The 12,135-nt window shown below is 44.5% G+C and overlaps 2 protein-coding genes across 4 annotated transcripts; one reads left to right on the forward strand and one right to left on the reverse strand.

Annotated features, from left to right (window-relative positions):
• The first annotated feature begins 507 nt into the window (after positions 1-507).
• LOC143369442 (uncharacterized) lies at positions 508-9,784 on the forward strand. The gene is made up of 9 exons (XM_076813378.1): positions 508-1,289; positions 4,575-4,684; positions 5,257-5,352; positions 5,444-5,606; positions 6,135-6,792; positions 6,920-7,307; positions 7,381-7,689; positions 7,793-8,209; positions 8,276-9,784. The coding sequence occupies exons 1-9, from the start codon at positions 1,248-1,250 to the stop codon at positions 8,694-8,696; spliced, it is 2,604 nt and encodes an 867-aa protein (XP_076669493.1). The 5' UTR covers positions 508-1,247; the 3' UTR covers positions 8,697-9,784.
• LOC143369454 (growth hormone-inducible transmembrane protein) lies at positions 9,659-11,896 on the reverse strand. 3 transcript variants are annotated; one of them, XM_076813412.1, is made up of 5 exons: positions 11,740-11,896; positions 11,319-11,552; positions 10,765-10,876; positions 10,051-10,668; positions 9,659-9,969 (listed from the first exon to the last, which is right to left on the reverse strand). In XM_076813412.1, the coding sequence occupies exons 2-5, from the start codon at positions 11,518-11,520 to the stop codon at positions 9,882-9,884; spliced, it is 1,020 nt and encodes a 339-aa protein (XP_076669527.1). In that variant the 5' UTR covers positions 11,521-11,552; positions 11,740-11,896; the 3' UTR covers positions 9,659-9,881. The 3 variants fall into 3 exon arrangements, with proteins under 3 accessions (XP_076669527.1, XP_076669528.1, XP_076669529.1); XM_076813413.1 differs by having other exon boundaries at positions 11,319-11,576; positions 11,763-11,863; XM_076813414.1 differs by having other exon boundaries at positions 11,625-11,754.
• Positions 11,897-12,135: the final 239 nt, after the last annotated feature.

Here is a 12,135-nt window from a genome sequence, read left to right on the forward strand (position 1 = left end):
GTCTTGGAAGAGCTCCTGTCGTGGAAACTGAAATACCGACCGCGTGGAAAGTTAATGCTTGATGCGCGCTCCACGTTTGAGAATGGTGAGTCTGGGAACTAATACCACATTATCACTTGTTTAAAGGCAAATTGAACTTATCAAGTGGTACTACTATCACAGACGAGGTATAGGTCTAGGTTAGATCGTCTGTGCTATAGAGTTCCACATAACCCCTGACCCTCTCCCGAGGGTTCGGGGTATCCGTGGGGATTTCCGCCAAGTCAAAAAAAAAAAAAATGGTCGTCTCTGCTACTATATTCCAAATGTATTATTCCACGGTTTATTCTAACCTCATTTTTGTACTACAACGATCACATATACTTAAATACAAATCTCAAAGCCGCAGAATACATTCATTATTTGAAAACACTCGAAAGAACATTCGATATCAATACATCGACCCTGAAAAGATCTCGAACGTCCATCTTAAAAGCGACGTTCGAGTTAAATCGATACACAATAGCGACTTAAACCCTAGCACCAGACGCGACTCCCTTCAGATCACTCGCTCTTTCTCTCTTTGCTCGCGCAAGAACGCATCGCCGTTTATTTCGAGCGACTCTGTCCGTCCTTGTCCCGCCTGTCGCATTTCCAGACTCTTTCCTTTGTCTCTCCCCTGTGTCGGTGGTCTTTGCAGTCTTCGCGAACGAAAGGGGACACGTTTACGATCCTGAGATCGAACGTGCTTTCCGTCGGGGTGTCAAGGATGTTACGGTGACGGCGGCTCTGTGCAGTGAGACCTGGTGGAACCTCGAGGAAGGCGCGAAACAACCACTCAGCGATCCATCAACATCTTCAGACCCGTTACCATCGGACAGGTCCGTCGTGGTTGCCTAGCAGAGCTCTTGAAAACTCAGAAAAAGTTGTCTCGTTGCCTCGACGCGAAGTGCGAGCCGGTGCGAGATCTCGATTCGCATCTTGGTGGAACGCAGTGCAGTGTCCTGGCGAGAGATAATAATGCTCCTCGCGGTGGGCAGCGAAAGCTCGCAAGCTCGACCGATCTGCGCCGCGTGAAACGAATTAACCTAAGGACAAAACCGTGAAACCGTTTCGCTCGGATCCAGCGCGAGAATGTCGAGTTCCATCAGGTGCAATGAGAACGTCCACGCAGAGGCACGGGTCCTCCGTCGAGGCTTGGTGTTGTCCTGAATTATCGAGCGGCCTTCTCGAGTGCATGGAGGAGAACCTGCATATCAACGTCAAACATGTTCGGCTGCCCTAGAGAGGCCGTGCGCGTCAAAGTGAAGGTACGATTCGCTTAAGCTTCCAGTCGCATTGAGCTTTTATCTTTTTCTTTAGATCGCTTGTCGGTGTTGACGTTGCTAGGGACTCGTAGGCAGTTGTTTGGTAGACTCTAGTGGCACTGCTGGGGATGTTTTTGTTGTAATCGAGCGGTGATTCTCGCATGCGAAGGAGCTTCGAAAGGGAAAGTCTTCTATTGTTGGTGAAAGGAAGGGATATTGGTATTCGTTATTTGCAATTTCTCGTAGAGGTAACTTTTATGGGACAGCTAATTGCTTCGAAGTGTAAATAATGCGTTGAGTTATTGTGTCATTGGGTTGGTAGGTATGAAACGTTTCCCTGAGATTTGAATTGTGCAATTGATAGAACAAAGGAAACTGTGCTTGATATTTAAAAGAGATTAGTGTGTTTATGCATTGGGTGTTGGTAAGAATGATCACTAGTCAACAATGCGAATTTAAATTTCAGGATTAATAGATAATTTATGGTTTACCCTTCGGTCAGATGGTATTACACAGTTGCTGTAGAGGATATATATTTTGATTACTGGACTTAAGGAAAATAGTTGAGTCTACAATCATCTGCTAACTGGCAAAGGGTATAGACAATCAGAAATATCAGATATTTGATTTTTTTAATTAAATTTTTTTAACAGAATGCAAATAAAACGTAATTTAAATTTCTGACCCTAACATTATTCAAAACTCACTGTACGATAGACGTACAATATCGTTTGGAAATTAGTGCGAATCCCCCGAAAATAAAGTTCATTTCCTCCACATAATCCCCACACCTCCAACCGTCAAGAGTCGTCGAAATTTAAAAAAAAGAAACCGTTTCCTTTTTTCCAGTACGCGAAAGGTCGCGTAGAAACGCGTTGCGCTGCGTAATTGGAATAACCAGCGTTCTGTAAAAATAATTAGAACGTCGCAGTCCGCGAATATTTCAACAGCACTGCGGTAGAAACGTCCAATTAGAAACCGCCATAACGTGCCTCGCGCAGACACCACGGGTATTCCCACATTCGGCATTCTCGAAAATATTCCCGACCGATCGTCGACACGTTAGCTCCGCCCAGTAAATCGCGTGCAGGCGGCCGCAAATGATTAACACTGATTAACATCGTTAAAAAGTCCAATTTCGCTGGCGCTTCTGCGTGGAATAACATTTAAGTACACTTGCAAAGCGACAAGCTGCAAGTCCAGCGGCATCTGCCCAATCGACCTTAACCTTTCGCTAGCAACAAGTCGGTAAATATTCGACGTCTCCTCGAAATCGATCCTCGCGTCGATCGAACCCCCTCGCGTGATTAATATGTATGCATCGATTCAATTTGTCGTTTCAGCCTGAATGCAATATGCATGGCGCGACGCGAGTATCGCGTTGCTGCACGAAATCCCTGAAAGCCCGAGTGAAAGATTAGAGGGGCGATTAAAGAAGTCCCGAGGATCGTGCTCGCTCGTCGAATATTTTCAAAGATAGGATTTCTACGATAGAAAGTCGCGATGTAAATTCGGTAGTAATACAATCAGAAATGTATAATAAGCTCGTTATATTATTTATTCGTCCATTTTCACGCAATAAAACTTTCAACAACCAATGACTAAGTAGCGCAATGTTTGCAGTAGTTATTTAAAATACCTTCATAATAGCGTTCAACTAAATCTTTCTACTTTATTTCCAATTTCTTCTTTCGTCTCGTGACAGAAAGGTATTTCAAGCGTGACCTTGAAACCTCGGCCAACCTTTTGTCCCCGCGTTTTAATAAATCCCTCTCTTAATATTCATTGATTGACTCTCATACATAGAATTTCTTCAATTCAGGGGACCAGTGGCAGGAAGCCTCTCGCGCGTCCAGATCGGTTTACCAGCGTTAATTAAAATCTTCCGTTGGATAATCGTTTTTGCCGATGAGGCTTGCGAAAGCGAGGGCGAGTTTCCTCGGCCGAGCGAAGAGGAAAGCGTGCACGATTGCGTAAATGCGTGTGCCACAACCGTTGACTTACATAAAATAGATACAACGGTGTTACGACAAATTTTCCAGGCTTTCGCGATGCTGCACGGATTCTACGGCGGGCTTCCAGGGTTAGCGCTGGGACTTCTGGGATCTCGATTACACCGGCACACTTCTGGATTATGATGCATAAACTCTGGATGCGTGCACTACTAGGACTGCGGGCGAACTCTGCGACGTAGCTAACGAGGCACAGATACGCCTAGGTTTACAAGTTCCTAGAAATGGAATAATTAAATCTGTAGGGTATTTAAGAGCGCGCCTTGCGAGATGAATTTTAACGAATAACAGGCGAATTTTATTGCAATATACTGCACTAATGGAAGTAGAAATTTGGCACTTATTCTTGATATTTCTATGCTTTACTCGCGTAGGAGACTGCTCGACCTTCGAATCATTGATTCGTCACAGATTTTGCATAAGAATAGCATGTACCATTTATAACTTGAGGATTATGCCCTATCCAAATCTTGTGCATATATCTAAAAACAAAAGAAACTGGAACAACCTAGAAATAATAAAAATTCGAAAAAACGTGTACATAAAGTGGTGGTCAAAGGGAAGTTTGGAACAGAGTTGGGCAAAATATAATCTAATTACAAATTACGATTAAATTGTAATTGTGTAATCGATTACACATTATTTTCTGTAATTGTTAATTTAGGTAGTTGACCATTTGGTTTTGTCAACTATCTAAATGAACGATTACAGAAAATAATGTGTAATCAATTACACAATTACAGTTTAATCGTAATCTGCAATTTGTAATTAGATTACATTTTGCCCAACTCTGGTTTGGAATTCTTATTTTTGTGTGGACACATAAGTAACTTGGTACTAAGCTTCACCACTAGTCTATTCTGCCCACCCCCAATGTGTGGAATATTTATTGCTTCTAATGGGGCTATGTTATTTATGTTCTCGCTCACAGTTCGAGCTTTCTTTTGGCCAACACTGTATACGCTTAAAAAAGAACACTGACCACATCCAGGCCCACGAAAGTGGCACAACCTCCGCCTAGATTTCCTCGTGAAATCTTGAGTGTTGCCTGCCACGCGTTTAATACATCACCAATTGCTTGAATTACACGGAAGATTTGAGGGAAATGGGTGACACGAATCCACTTGCCACGGGAACAGGCACGTCAGTAATTCACACTGGTAGCCCACGATACTGTTAATCCTCTTACCCTTATCCTATCGAAGGCAACCGGTTGAACGAAGGACAGAGTAATTCTGTGGATAAAGTTTAACAAACTTTGCTCGTTTGTGTTTAGAAATGCGAGACCAGACACCAGCCCGAGTACCGCAAGTTCAGCGTGGACCCGCAGATAACGTCTATCGAAGTGCTCCAAAGCATCCTCATCAAAGCGTTCGATATCAAAGGGTGAGGAGATAGTACTGTTTGTCAGGACCGGGTAAACGCCCGCTGTATTACATCGGCAAACAGAGGGAAGTTCATTCGTCGTCCTCGTCCTTTCACTTTGGAAATGCTGGCGATTACCCTGCTTATCTGTGAAAATGTTGCAACATGGATAATGGCCCCCTTACATTGTACAACTGAAATTCCTCTTCCACGTGGGGAAGGTATTTTCTAAAACTCCTCTTCCACGCGGGCAAGAAATTTTCTAAAACTCCTCTTCCACGTGGGGAAGAAATTTTCTAAAACTCCTCTTCCACGTGGGGAAGAAATTTTCTAAAAATTCTCTCGCCACGTCCTTGATCGAGTGAACGAAAAAGTTTCAATCTGAAAATCAACGAAAGGAATATAAAAGAAACATTTTCGCGGACGCTGGGCATTTCCAAGCGCGTATTAATAGCTGTGCAAAATATTTCTGCCTACATTCTTCTCAAAGGCCTGATTGCACAGTGCTTCATGGAATATTAAAGTCACAAATAAATTTCGATCGAATGTTAAGTTTATAAATAATCACATGCGTGCCTGTTGGACTTTTACAGAGAATTCACCGTCTCGTATCGGGCGATAGACGATTACGGATCAGAAACATACCTGTTCCTGCTTTCTGATTGGGACTTGGATGCGGCGTTTATAAGGTACTTTTCAGATAAGACCGTGCATCGGGGAGGGAATTAGCCGATAAGACTTTCGCGATGCGCAGAGTAACGATAACGGGTGCTGTTTCAGCGCCTCGGAGCCGTATCTGTACCTGCAAGTGAACCTGAAACCTTTCGGGGAGACGGGCGACTGCGAGTGCTACTGGGAGCAGAATGCGCAGGAAGTGGCGACGCGGCAAGAATCCGGGTTCCCGTATAGAACGCCCAAGTTACCCGGTCTTATAATGAATAAGGCGAGTAGTGAGTTACCGCCCTCGGTTTGACTACAATTGGCTGCGGCGTTACGCAGCCACTTATCTTCTTCACAAGTCCCTTTCTAATTAAGCACAAGAATCGTACAGGCTCCAGCAAGTGGCTATGAGATGTATACCTCGAAACGCTTTATACTTATTGTAAGATTGTTCTTTCGCGGCGAAAGTGTGTGATTTTGAATAACCGACTGGCAACGAAGTTGCTTGTAAATGCAGAATGTCCTTTGACTTGGGAAAGTTCAGAGACTGCGTGGGGATATAATAATTTGGAAAGTGATCTGTCTTTCGAAAAGAAAATAACAATTTGAAAAATAATTACCCTGAAGGCCCTCCAGGGCTCAATTCTAAAAAAAATTACGATTTTATCCAAACCCTATATTTCGTTTTCTGTGCTACTACACTGAGCCCGTTTTTAATAAACTACCTATTCATTTTCCCGATAAAATGGGCCCTTTTTTCCTTAAAACCGCCATACAGTATGTTCTATGAATTGGGATATTCTTTTTGTAGATGGAGAGGACGCTGAACATGGTTCAACGTGCTCTGGGTAACTTGGGCGAGGAGTCGTCTCATCAGCAAAGTCTCCAACCACCGCGGCTACCACTGACCGACGCGGAATTCCGACGGTTTCTGGATCCCATAGGGCAAGTGATACATCCTAAAGAGCTAAGGGCGGTGATATACTTCGGCGGAATTGAGCCGAGCCTGCGCAAGGTGGTGTGGAAGCATATTCTAAACGTATATCCCGAGGGGATGTCGGGCCGCGGGCGAATGGACTACATGAAGAAAAAGTCTCAGGAATATCAAAATCTTCGGGAGAGGTGGAAAACCCTCGTGCAGAAGGGGCAGAACGTCGGGGACCTGGCGTACGTCACGAGCATGGTGCGGAAAGATGTTCTGAGAACGGACAGGCACCACAAGTTTTACGGCGGCTCCGACGACAATCAGAACACAGCCAGCCTGTTTAATATTCTAACAACCTATGCCTTAAACCACCCGAGCGTCAGCTACTGTCAAGGCATGAGCGATCTAGCTTCTCCTCTTCTGGTCACCATGAGGGACGAAGCGCAAGCTTACATATGCTTGTGCGCTCTTATGAGAAGATTAAAGGACAACTTCATGCTCGATGGGATCGCGATGACCACCAAGTTCGCCCATTTGGCTGAAGGTACGTGAATATGGCTTTTAAGGATGCTCGGTGCACGGGGAGTGTAGAATGTAATTACTGTAAGAGAAAATAGTACGAAGTTAGTACACCTTCACAGAACTGTGACACGTATGATGTACATTCTCAGGTTTGCAACACTACGATCCTGACTTCTACGCATACTTGAAGCTACATCAGGCTGACGATCTATTGTTTTGCTATCGATGGCTTTTGTTGGAGATGAAACGAGAGTTTGCCTTGGACGATGCTTTAAGGATGCTGGAAGTTCTGTGGGCTGCTTTACCAGCGTCCCCACCGAACGGAGAACTTAGCCTTGCAGAGGTACCTTTCCCTCCGCCCTCGCCACCTCCGAGCCCAAACGTGAAGCACATTCGTGAAAACGCGTACACGAAAGTTTGCGCTATTAGGCGGCAAAGCTCCTCCGCGAGCATCGCTGCCACTGGGAAGAGAAAAACGCTGAATACAGACGAGCTGTCTATACAATCTTCCGCGGAAGCTAATGGAGATTCGAAGAGGTACTTATCGGCATGGATCAGTGGAAATATCGAGGTAGAGATAGTATTATGACGTAAAACTCACTGTTTGCAGATCGAGCTCCCTTTACGAAACATTCTCTGAGCCAGAAAATGACCTGACGACCGCAAAGAATCGAAGGAATAACGAGTTCACGGAAAAGTGCCTAAGTACAGGTTCTCTGCCTGGCAAAGCGAAGCGGGTGAACTTGTTGGAATTGAAAGAAAGGCTATCGGTGCCCGGCAGAGACCAGAATAAGAATAACGAACAGAGCGATGGCGAGAAGAACTGTGCCAGGGTGGTAAAGAATTTGAACGAATTCTTCAATTTCACGAGCTTGAACCGCAACAAAGTAACACCAAGCGACGCTGAGCCAGAACTGAGGTTCGTTTCAAATTACACACTGAAACTTTCCCCTTACTGCCCCTAAAAATGTAGTTTCTTCTTAGAAATCACGTTCGTAACCGACCATTGTTTCATTCCGCAGGCGAGTTTCAAGCGAGAGCGGGGTGATCAAAGTTCTGAGGGACGAGCCGAGCTCCCCGGACGATCCGACGGACTTCTTTCCAATGACTACTTCGATGACTAGAGAGTTAAGACTGGAGTTAGAATCACTCGACCGACAGGTATTCGGGCCATCGCCGCCCAGCGATCAGCAATGCGACTGCGTTCTTTCTAAGCGGGAAAGCGAGCTGGTTGAAAGTGAAACGGACACGGAATTGGCGAGGTGTAGCCCAGCTGCGGACGTGTTCGTCTGGGCGAATCCCCTTCACATGTTACAACCGAGACATCACCCAGCCACTCCAGACGAGCAAGCAGAGCTCGAGTACGACGGGGAAATATTGGAGGACCAGAACGGTGTCAAGTCTGTTACCCCTATTAGATTACTGAAGCGTACTACTAGGTAAGAACCGCCGCTTACAGCCTCTCAAGGGTGCGCCGTTTTGCTGTAAATCTGTGTCTCGCACAGGTCCGAATCCGCTTCGGATAGCGAGGAGACGGAGAGCTGGCACCAGAGCGCAGCGATATCCGAGAGTCCAACGAAACAGCCCGTGCAAGAGCAATGCGAAGAAGCTACGGAGCTTATGAATCTCATTCCAGCGGGCACCAGCGTAGATCAACTAGGACAAAGTTCTTTGCCACCCCCGAACGAGTTCGGCGGCGGCAACCCGTTCCTCATGTTCCTGTGCATCACTCTTCTGCTTCAACACAGAGACTTTGTAATGCGCAATCAAATGGATTACAATGAAATGGCAATGCATTTTGATAAGATGGTCCGTCGACACAACGTCGTTCGAGTCCTCAATCAGGCAAGGCAGCTGTTCGCTGGTTACTTGAGAAGGCATTCTTCGTCGTCGTCGTCCGCGAAGTCGGACTCCGTGAACGTCTAATCCTCTCTAATGTTCACTGTTCGAGTTCACTCGCCGACATCATGTAACACGAAACGAACGAGTTTAAAATACATCTTATCGGTAAAGGCACACCGCGGGGAAAGAAATCTAAAGTATGTTTTTTAAATCGGGAAAGTGACTCGGAATACTTTCGTAAACGAAAGAGAAAGATATCAGATGGGATACGTATCAGTGATAAACTAGGCAATAAGGGAATAAAGGAACCTTTCCAAGGTGCTCTTCCGATAATACGTTTATGGAAAATCGTTAATTCTTCGCAGATTTTTACCCTCTCAAACGTATATGTTTACTTATTTAAACGTTCGCATTTAGGATCCCTATCGATTAATATTGAAATGTTTAAAACGACGATGATACCTTTTATAACATTTATTTACATCTGACCGCTTCTACTGCCCGTTGATAAGTTCTCTTTCAAGAAGAGGTTAGTTAGGAGAGATTGATTTTTTGTTTCGAAAGGGTTACTCCCTCGGCGTGCATGAAATGATCTATAGATTAGCAGCACTCGTTACTATCCATTGTTAAAAGCACTTTCGTACCTCGCGCGTAGTTCCAAGCTCGCGGAATCAGGTGGGCTGAAAATTTCTTTGATATTTAACGTACGAAGTTTACGACACATCGTCTTAAAATGGATAACTGAGAAGGAACGTACTTAAGTCGCGGATGGTGGATCGTTGATTCCGTTCGCTTATCCTCGACACTATGCACAACACCATCTGCACCGCGTCGACGAACCCTTTCGCTGTACCTCGATTTAGAATTAAGTAATTAGCTTAAATTTGTAAAATATATCTACGATCGTGTTAGCAGCCGTGTCTTACTTTGTTCTCAAACAGTATGCTCGAGAAACGACAATAAAGTGCATTTAATTTTACCGCTAACAGTGAACGTTGAATTCGATTCGCTTCCACTTTATCTTGTACATACGTAAGGAACATTCATTTCTTCTGTTTTGTATTTTATTTTAAATAAACTAATAATTTACATTTATATTACCTACTGACTACGATATAAAATATAGTTAATGCTGAAATTCATTAGTTTTATTGTAACATTAGCAATACCAAGTCACAGCGCTTTTCTTAGATACGACGGGAACTAGGAGACCTCGCAAATTTTGCGTTGCTTTACCGGGGAAAAAAAAAGGAGGGAAACTTTACCAATTTACTTTCTCCTATTGCCTCCGCCGCCCGCCAATATCGTGAGGATCCTTACGAAGATATTCAACGTATCCAGATAGATAGAAACGGCGCTGAAATTAAGCAGATGCGAGAGCGCTGGCTCGTATACTCGTCCACGTTCAGATCTCGCGTACTTTTAACAGAGAACTTACCTATTGATTGGGTCGTACGGCCTCGCTACGAGCCCGTATTTCGGATGCATTTCAGCTTGCTTGACAATTCTTTGGGTATCGTACAACAGGAACATGGAGAAGAGTATCAAGCCACCATACAGAGCGAAAGCGTGCAGACCAGACCCGACGACTGTGGTAGGAGGCAAGAACATCGATCCCACGGAGCTGGCGAATACAGCTCCCAAACCAATCGCTAGTGGCCCTCCCATCATTAAGAACTTATCGCTCGGCGCGCAAACAGCAAGTGTTGACAAACCGCCAACTACACCGGCAGTATACCATCCTGCTCTAAGTACCAAAGGTCCTCCCAATAAGTACAAAGGCGCCAGGATCGCGCCAACGATACCAGTGTGAATCAACCACGCCACTTGTTTCGGTCCGAAACCTTCGTTATAAGGAATACTTTGTAACGCCATTCCACTACCAATCATGGCTACCATAGTTACGCCCAGGGCAACCCACCCTTGGCGCATCACCATGTTCATAATAGCTGGCGAGCGCAAGCAAAGTGCTGCCGACCCAGCACTGACTGCTATGGACGCACCAAAGTACATGTATGTTGCTTTAATTCTATCTTTCACGTACTCGGGCCACATTCTGGGGAAGAAGCGAACGTTCTGTTATGTTTAACAGAAATTAATCATAGAAATTCGCGACGCCAGCGATACTTATACTACTATAGGAGATGGATACCTCGCATAATCTATGGTTCCTGCGGTTGGTGAAAGACCCAGTCCATAATAACACAGAGCACCTAATCCAATAACAGCACCACCAGCAACGGCTCCCTTCCCAATACTGAATGCTGAACGAAAAATGTAATATAAAATGTTACGCAGCCTCTCTAAGTACTATTAACAAGAGTGACCAAATTCTACTTGAAGGGGTCATTCTGGTAATCACGCCGCAAAATTCGGCAACATTCAGGCTTTTTGTGTCAGTGAATACAATGAATAACAATGTCAAACTTTTTTTTCATTTACATAAACGTTTACAGTTTCTGCATGGAACTCTCGAAAATAATGAACGGGTGGTCGAACCATATCTGGATAATTTGTATTAAAAATAAACGAGGGTATATATATATTGTATTACTAATGAAACTTTTCCTCTTGTTTCTTGCATCATTTAATTACTAAGAAACTTGGCTAATAATAGCGTAAAAGCTCCCATATAATGATGTATATTCATGGTTGGATTGCGCCATATTACGCGCCATTTCTCTGATTCGGGGTTTGAATTTTTACCTGTCTCTCCCGCAGGAGCCATCGCCTGTTCGGCGACGGTGGGTGACCTGCGGGCGGACCTCGTGAATGCACTACGTCCACCGCTGGCGAACAATCTCGAAGATTGTAGTCTCGGGATAAGTGGTCTCGGAGCGATCGGAGTTTTTAGAAAGCTGGCCAAAGCTGGTGAGGCACCAGCCCGGCAGACCCTGGCAAGCATCATCCTTGCCGTTTAGTGCTCGCTAGTTCGGTGATCTGTCAACGAGGAAACGTAATTACCTGTTAGCTGCGTGAAAATTGTGTCGCGCAATAAGTAGGATTACACACGAGCCGAAATGCATCGAAGTACAGTTGAGGAATCGAGAAATCGACCCACTCGACGAGATTTATTTGGAATTCCAGAAACCAGATTCTTCCCAAAAATTTTCGCGTGATTACTCACATGTCGTAATTGGACGCAATAACGCTGCAATTGTTTCTCCTTCGAGCGATCGAAACTACTAGCGAAACGTTGAGAATTTCAATCGTTACGTTTATTCCACTGACAGTTCCACGCATGCGTTCCTTTGCTAAATACAAGTACATACACCGATCGCAGCGCTACTGTACCTAAAAAGAAGCGCCATCTGCTATCGATAACAGAAGGAAAAATGTGCGCAATAAAAATTACTTTAGCAACAGACGATTTTGCGCATCCTTCGGAAATTATTGCAGAAAATAATGTAATATAACAGGAATATTATTCCAAGCTCTCTGGTATTTCAGTTAAAATTAAGTAAACCACAAATATACGTAAGAAACAGGTAGCCACGAAAATTACCCCTTCTTAAGCCTCATC

Source organism: Andrena cerasifolii, chromosome 5 (genome assembly GCF_050908995.1).
Source record: "Andrena cerasifolii isolate SP2316 chromosome 5, iyAndCera1_principal, whole genome shotgun sequence".
Lineage (NCBI taxonomy): Eukaryota > Metazoa > Arthropoda > Insecta > Hymenoptera > Andrenidae > Andrena > Andrena cerasifolii.

What these genes read in the sequence shown, in the direction of transcription:
- LOC143369442 (XM_076813378.1), top strand. Translation starts at nt 1,248, where the DNA reads ATGTTCGGCTGCCCTAGAGAGGCCGTGCGCGTCAAAGTGAAG. An exon ending in CCGTGCGCGTCAAAGTGAAG is followed by an intron (nt 1,290 to 4,574) that starts GTACGATTCGCT and finishes GTTTGTGTTTAG; the next exon opens with AAATGCGAGACCAGACACCA. An exon ending in CCGGTCTTATAATGAATAAG is followed by an intron (nt 5,607 to 6,134) that starts GCGAGTAGTGAG and finishes TTCTTTTTGTAG; the next exon opens with ATGGAGAGGACGCTGAACAT.
- LOC143369454 (XM_076813412.1), bottom strand. Translation starts at nt 11,520, where the DNA reads ATGATGCTTGCCAGGGTCTGCCGGGCTGGTGCCTCACCAGCTTTGGCC. An exon ending in GGCTCCTGCGGGAGAGACAG is followed by an intron (nt 10,877 to 11,318) that starts GTAAAAATTCAA and finishes TTTTTCGTTCAG; the next exon opens with CATTCAGTATTGGGAAGGGA. An exon ending in CCGTACGACCCAATCAATAG is followed by an intron (nt 9,970 to 10,050) that starts GTAAGTTCTCTG and finishes GCTTAATTTCAG; the next exon opens with CGCCGTTTCTATCTATCTGG.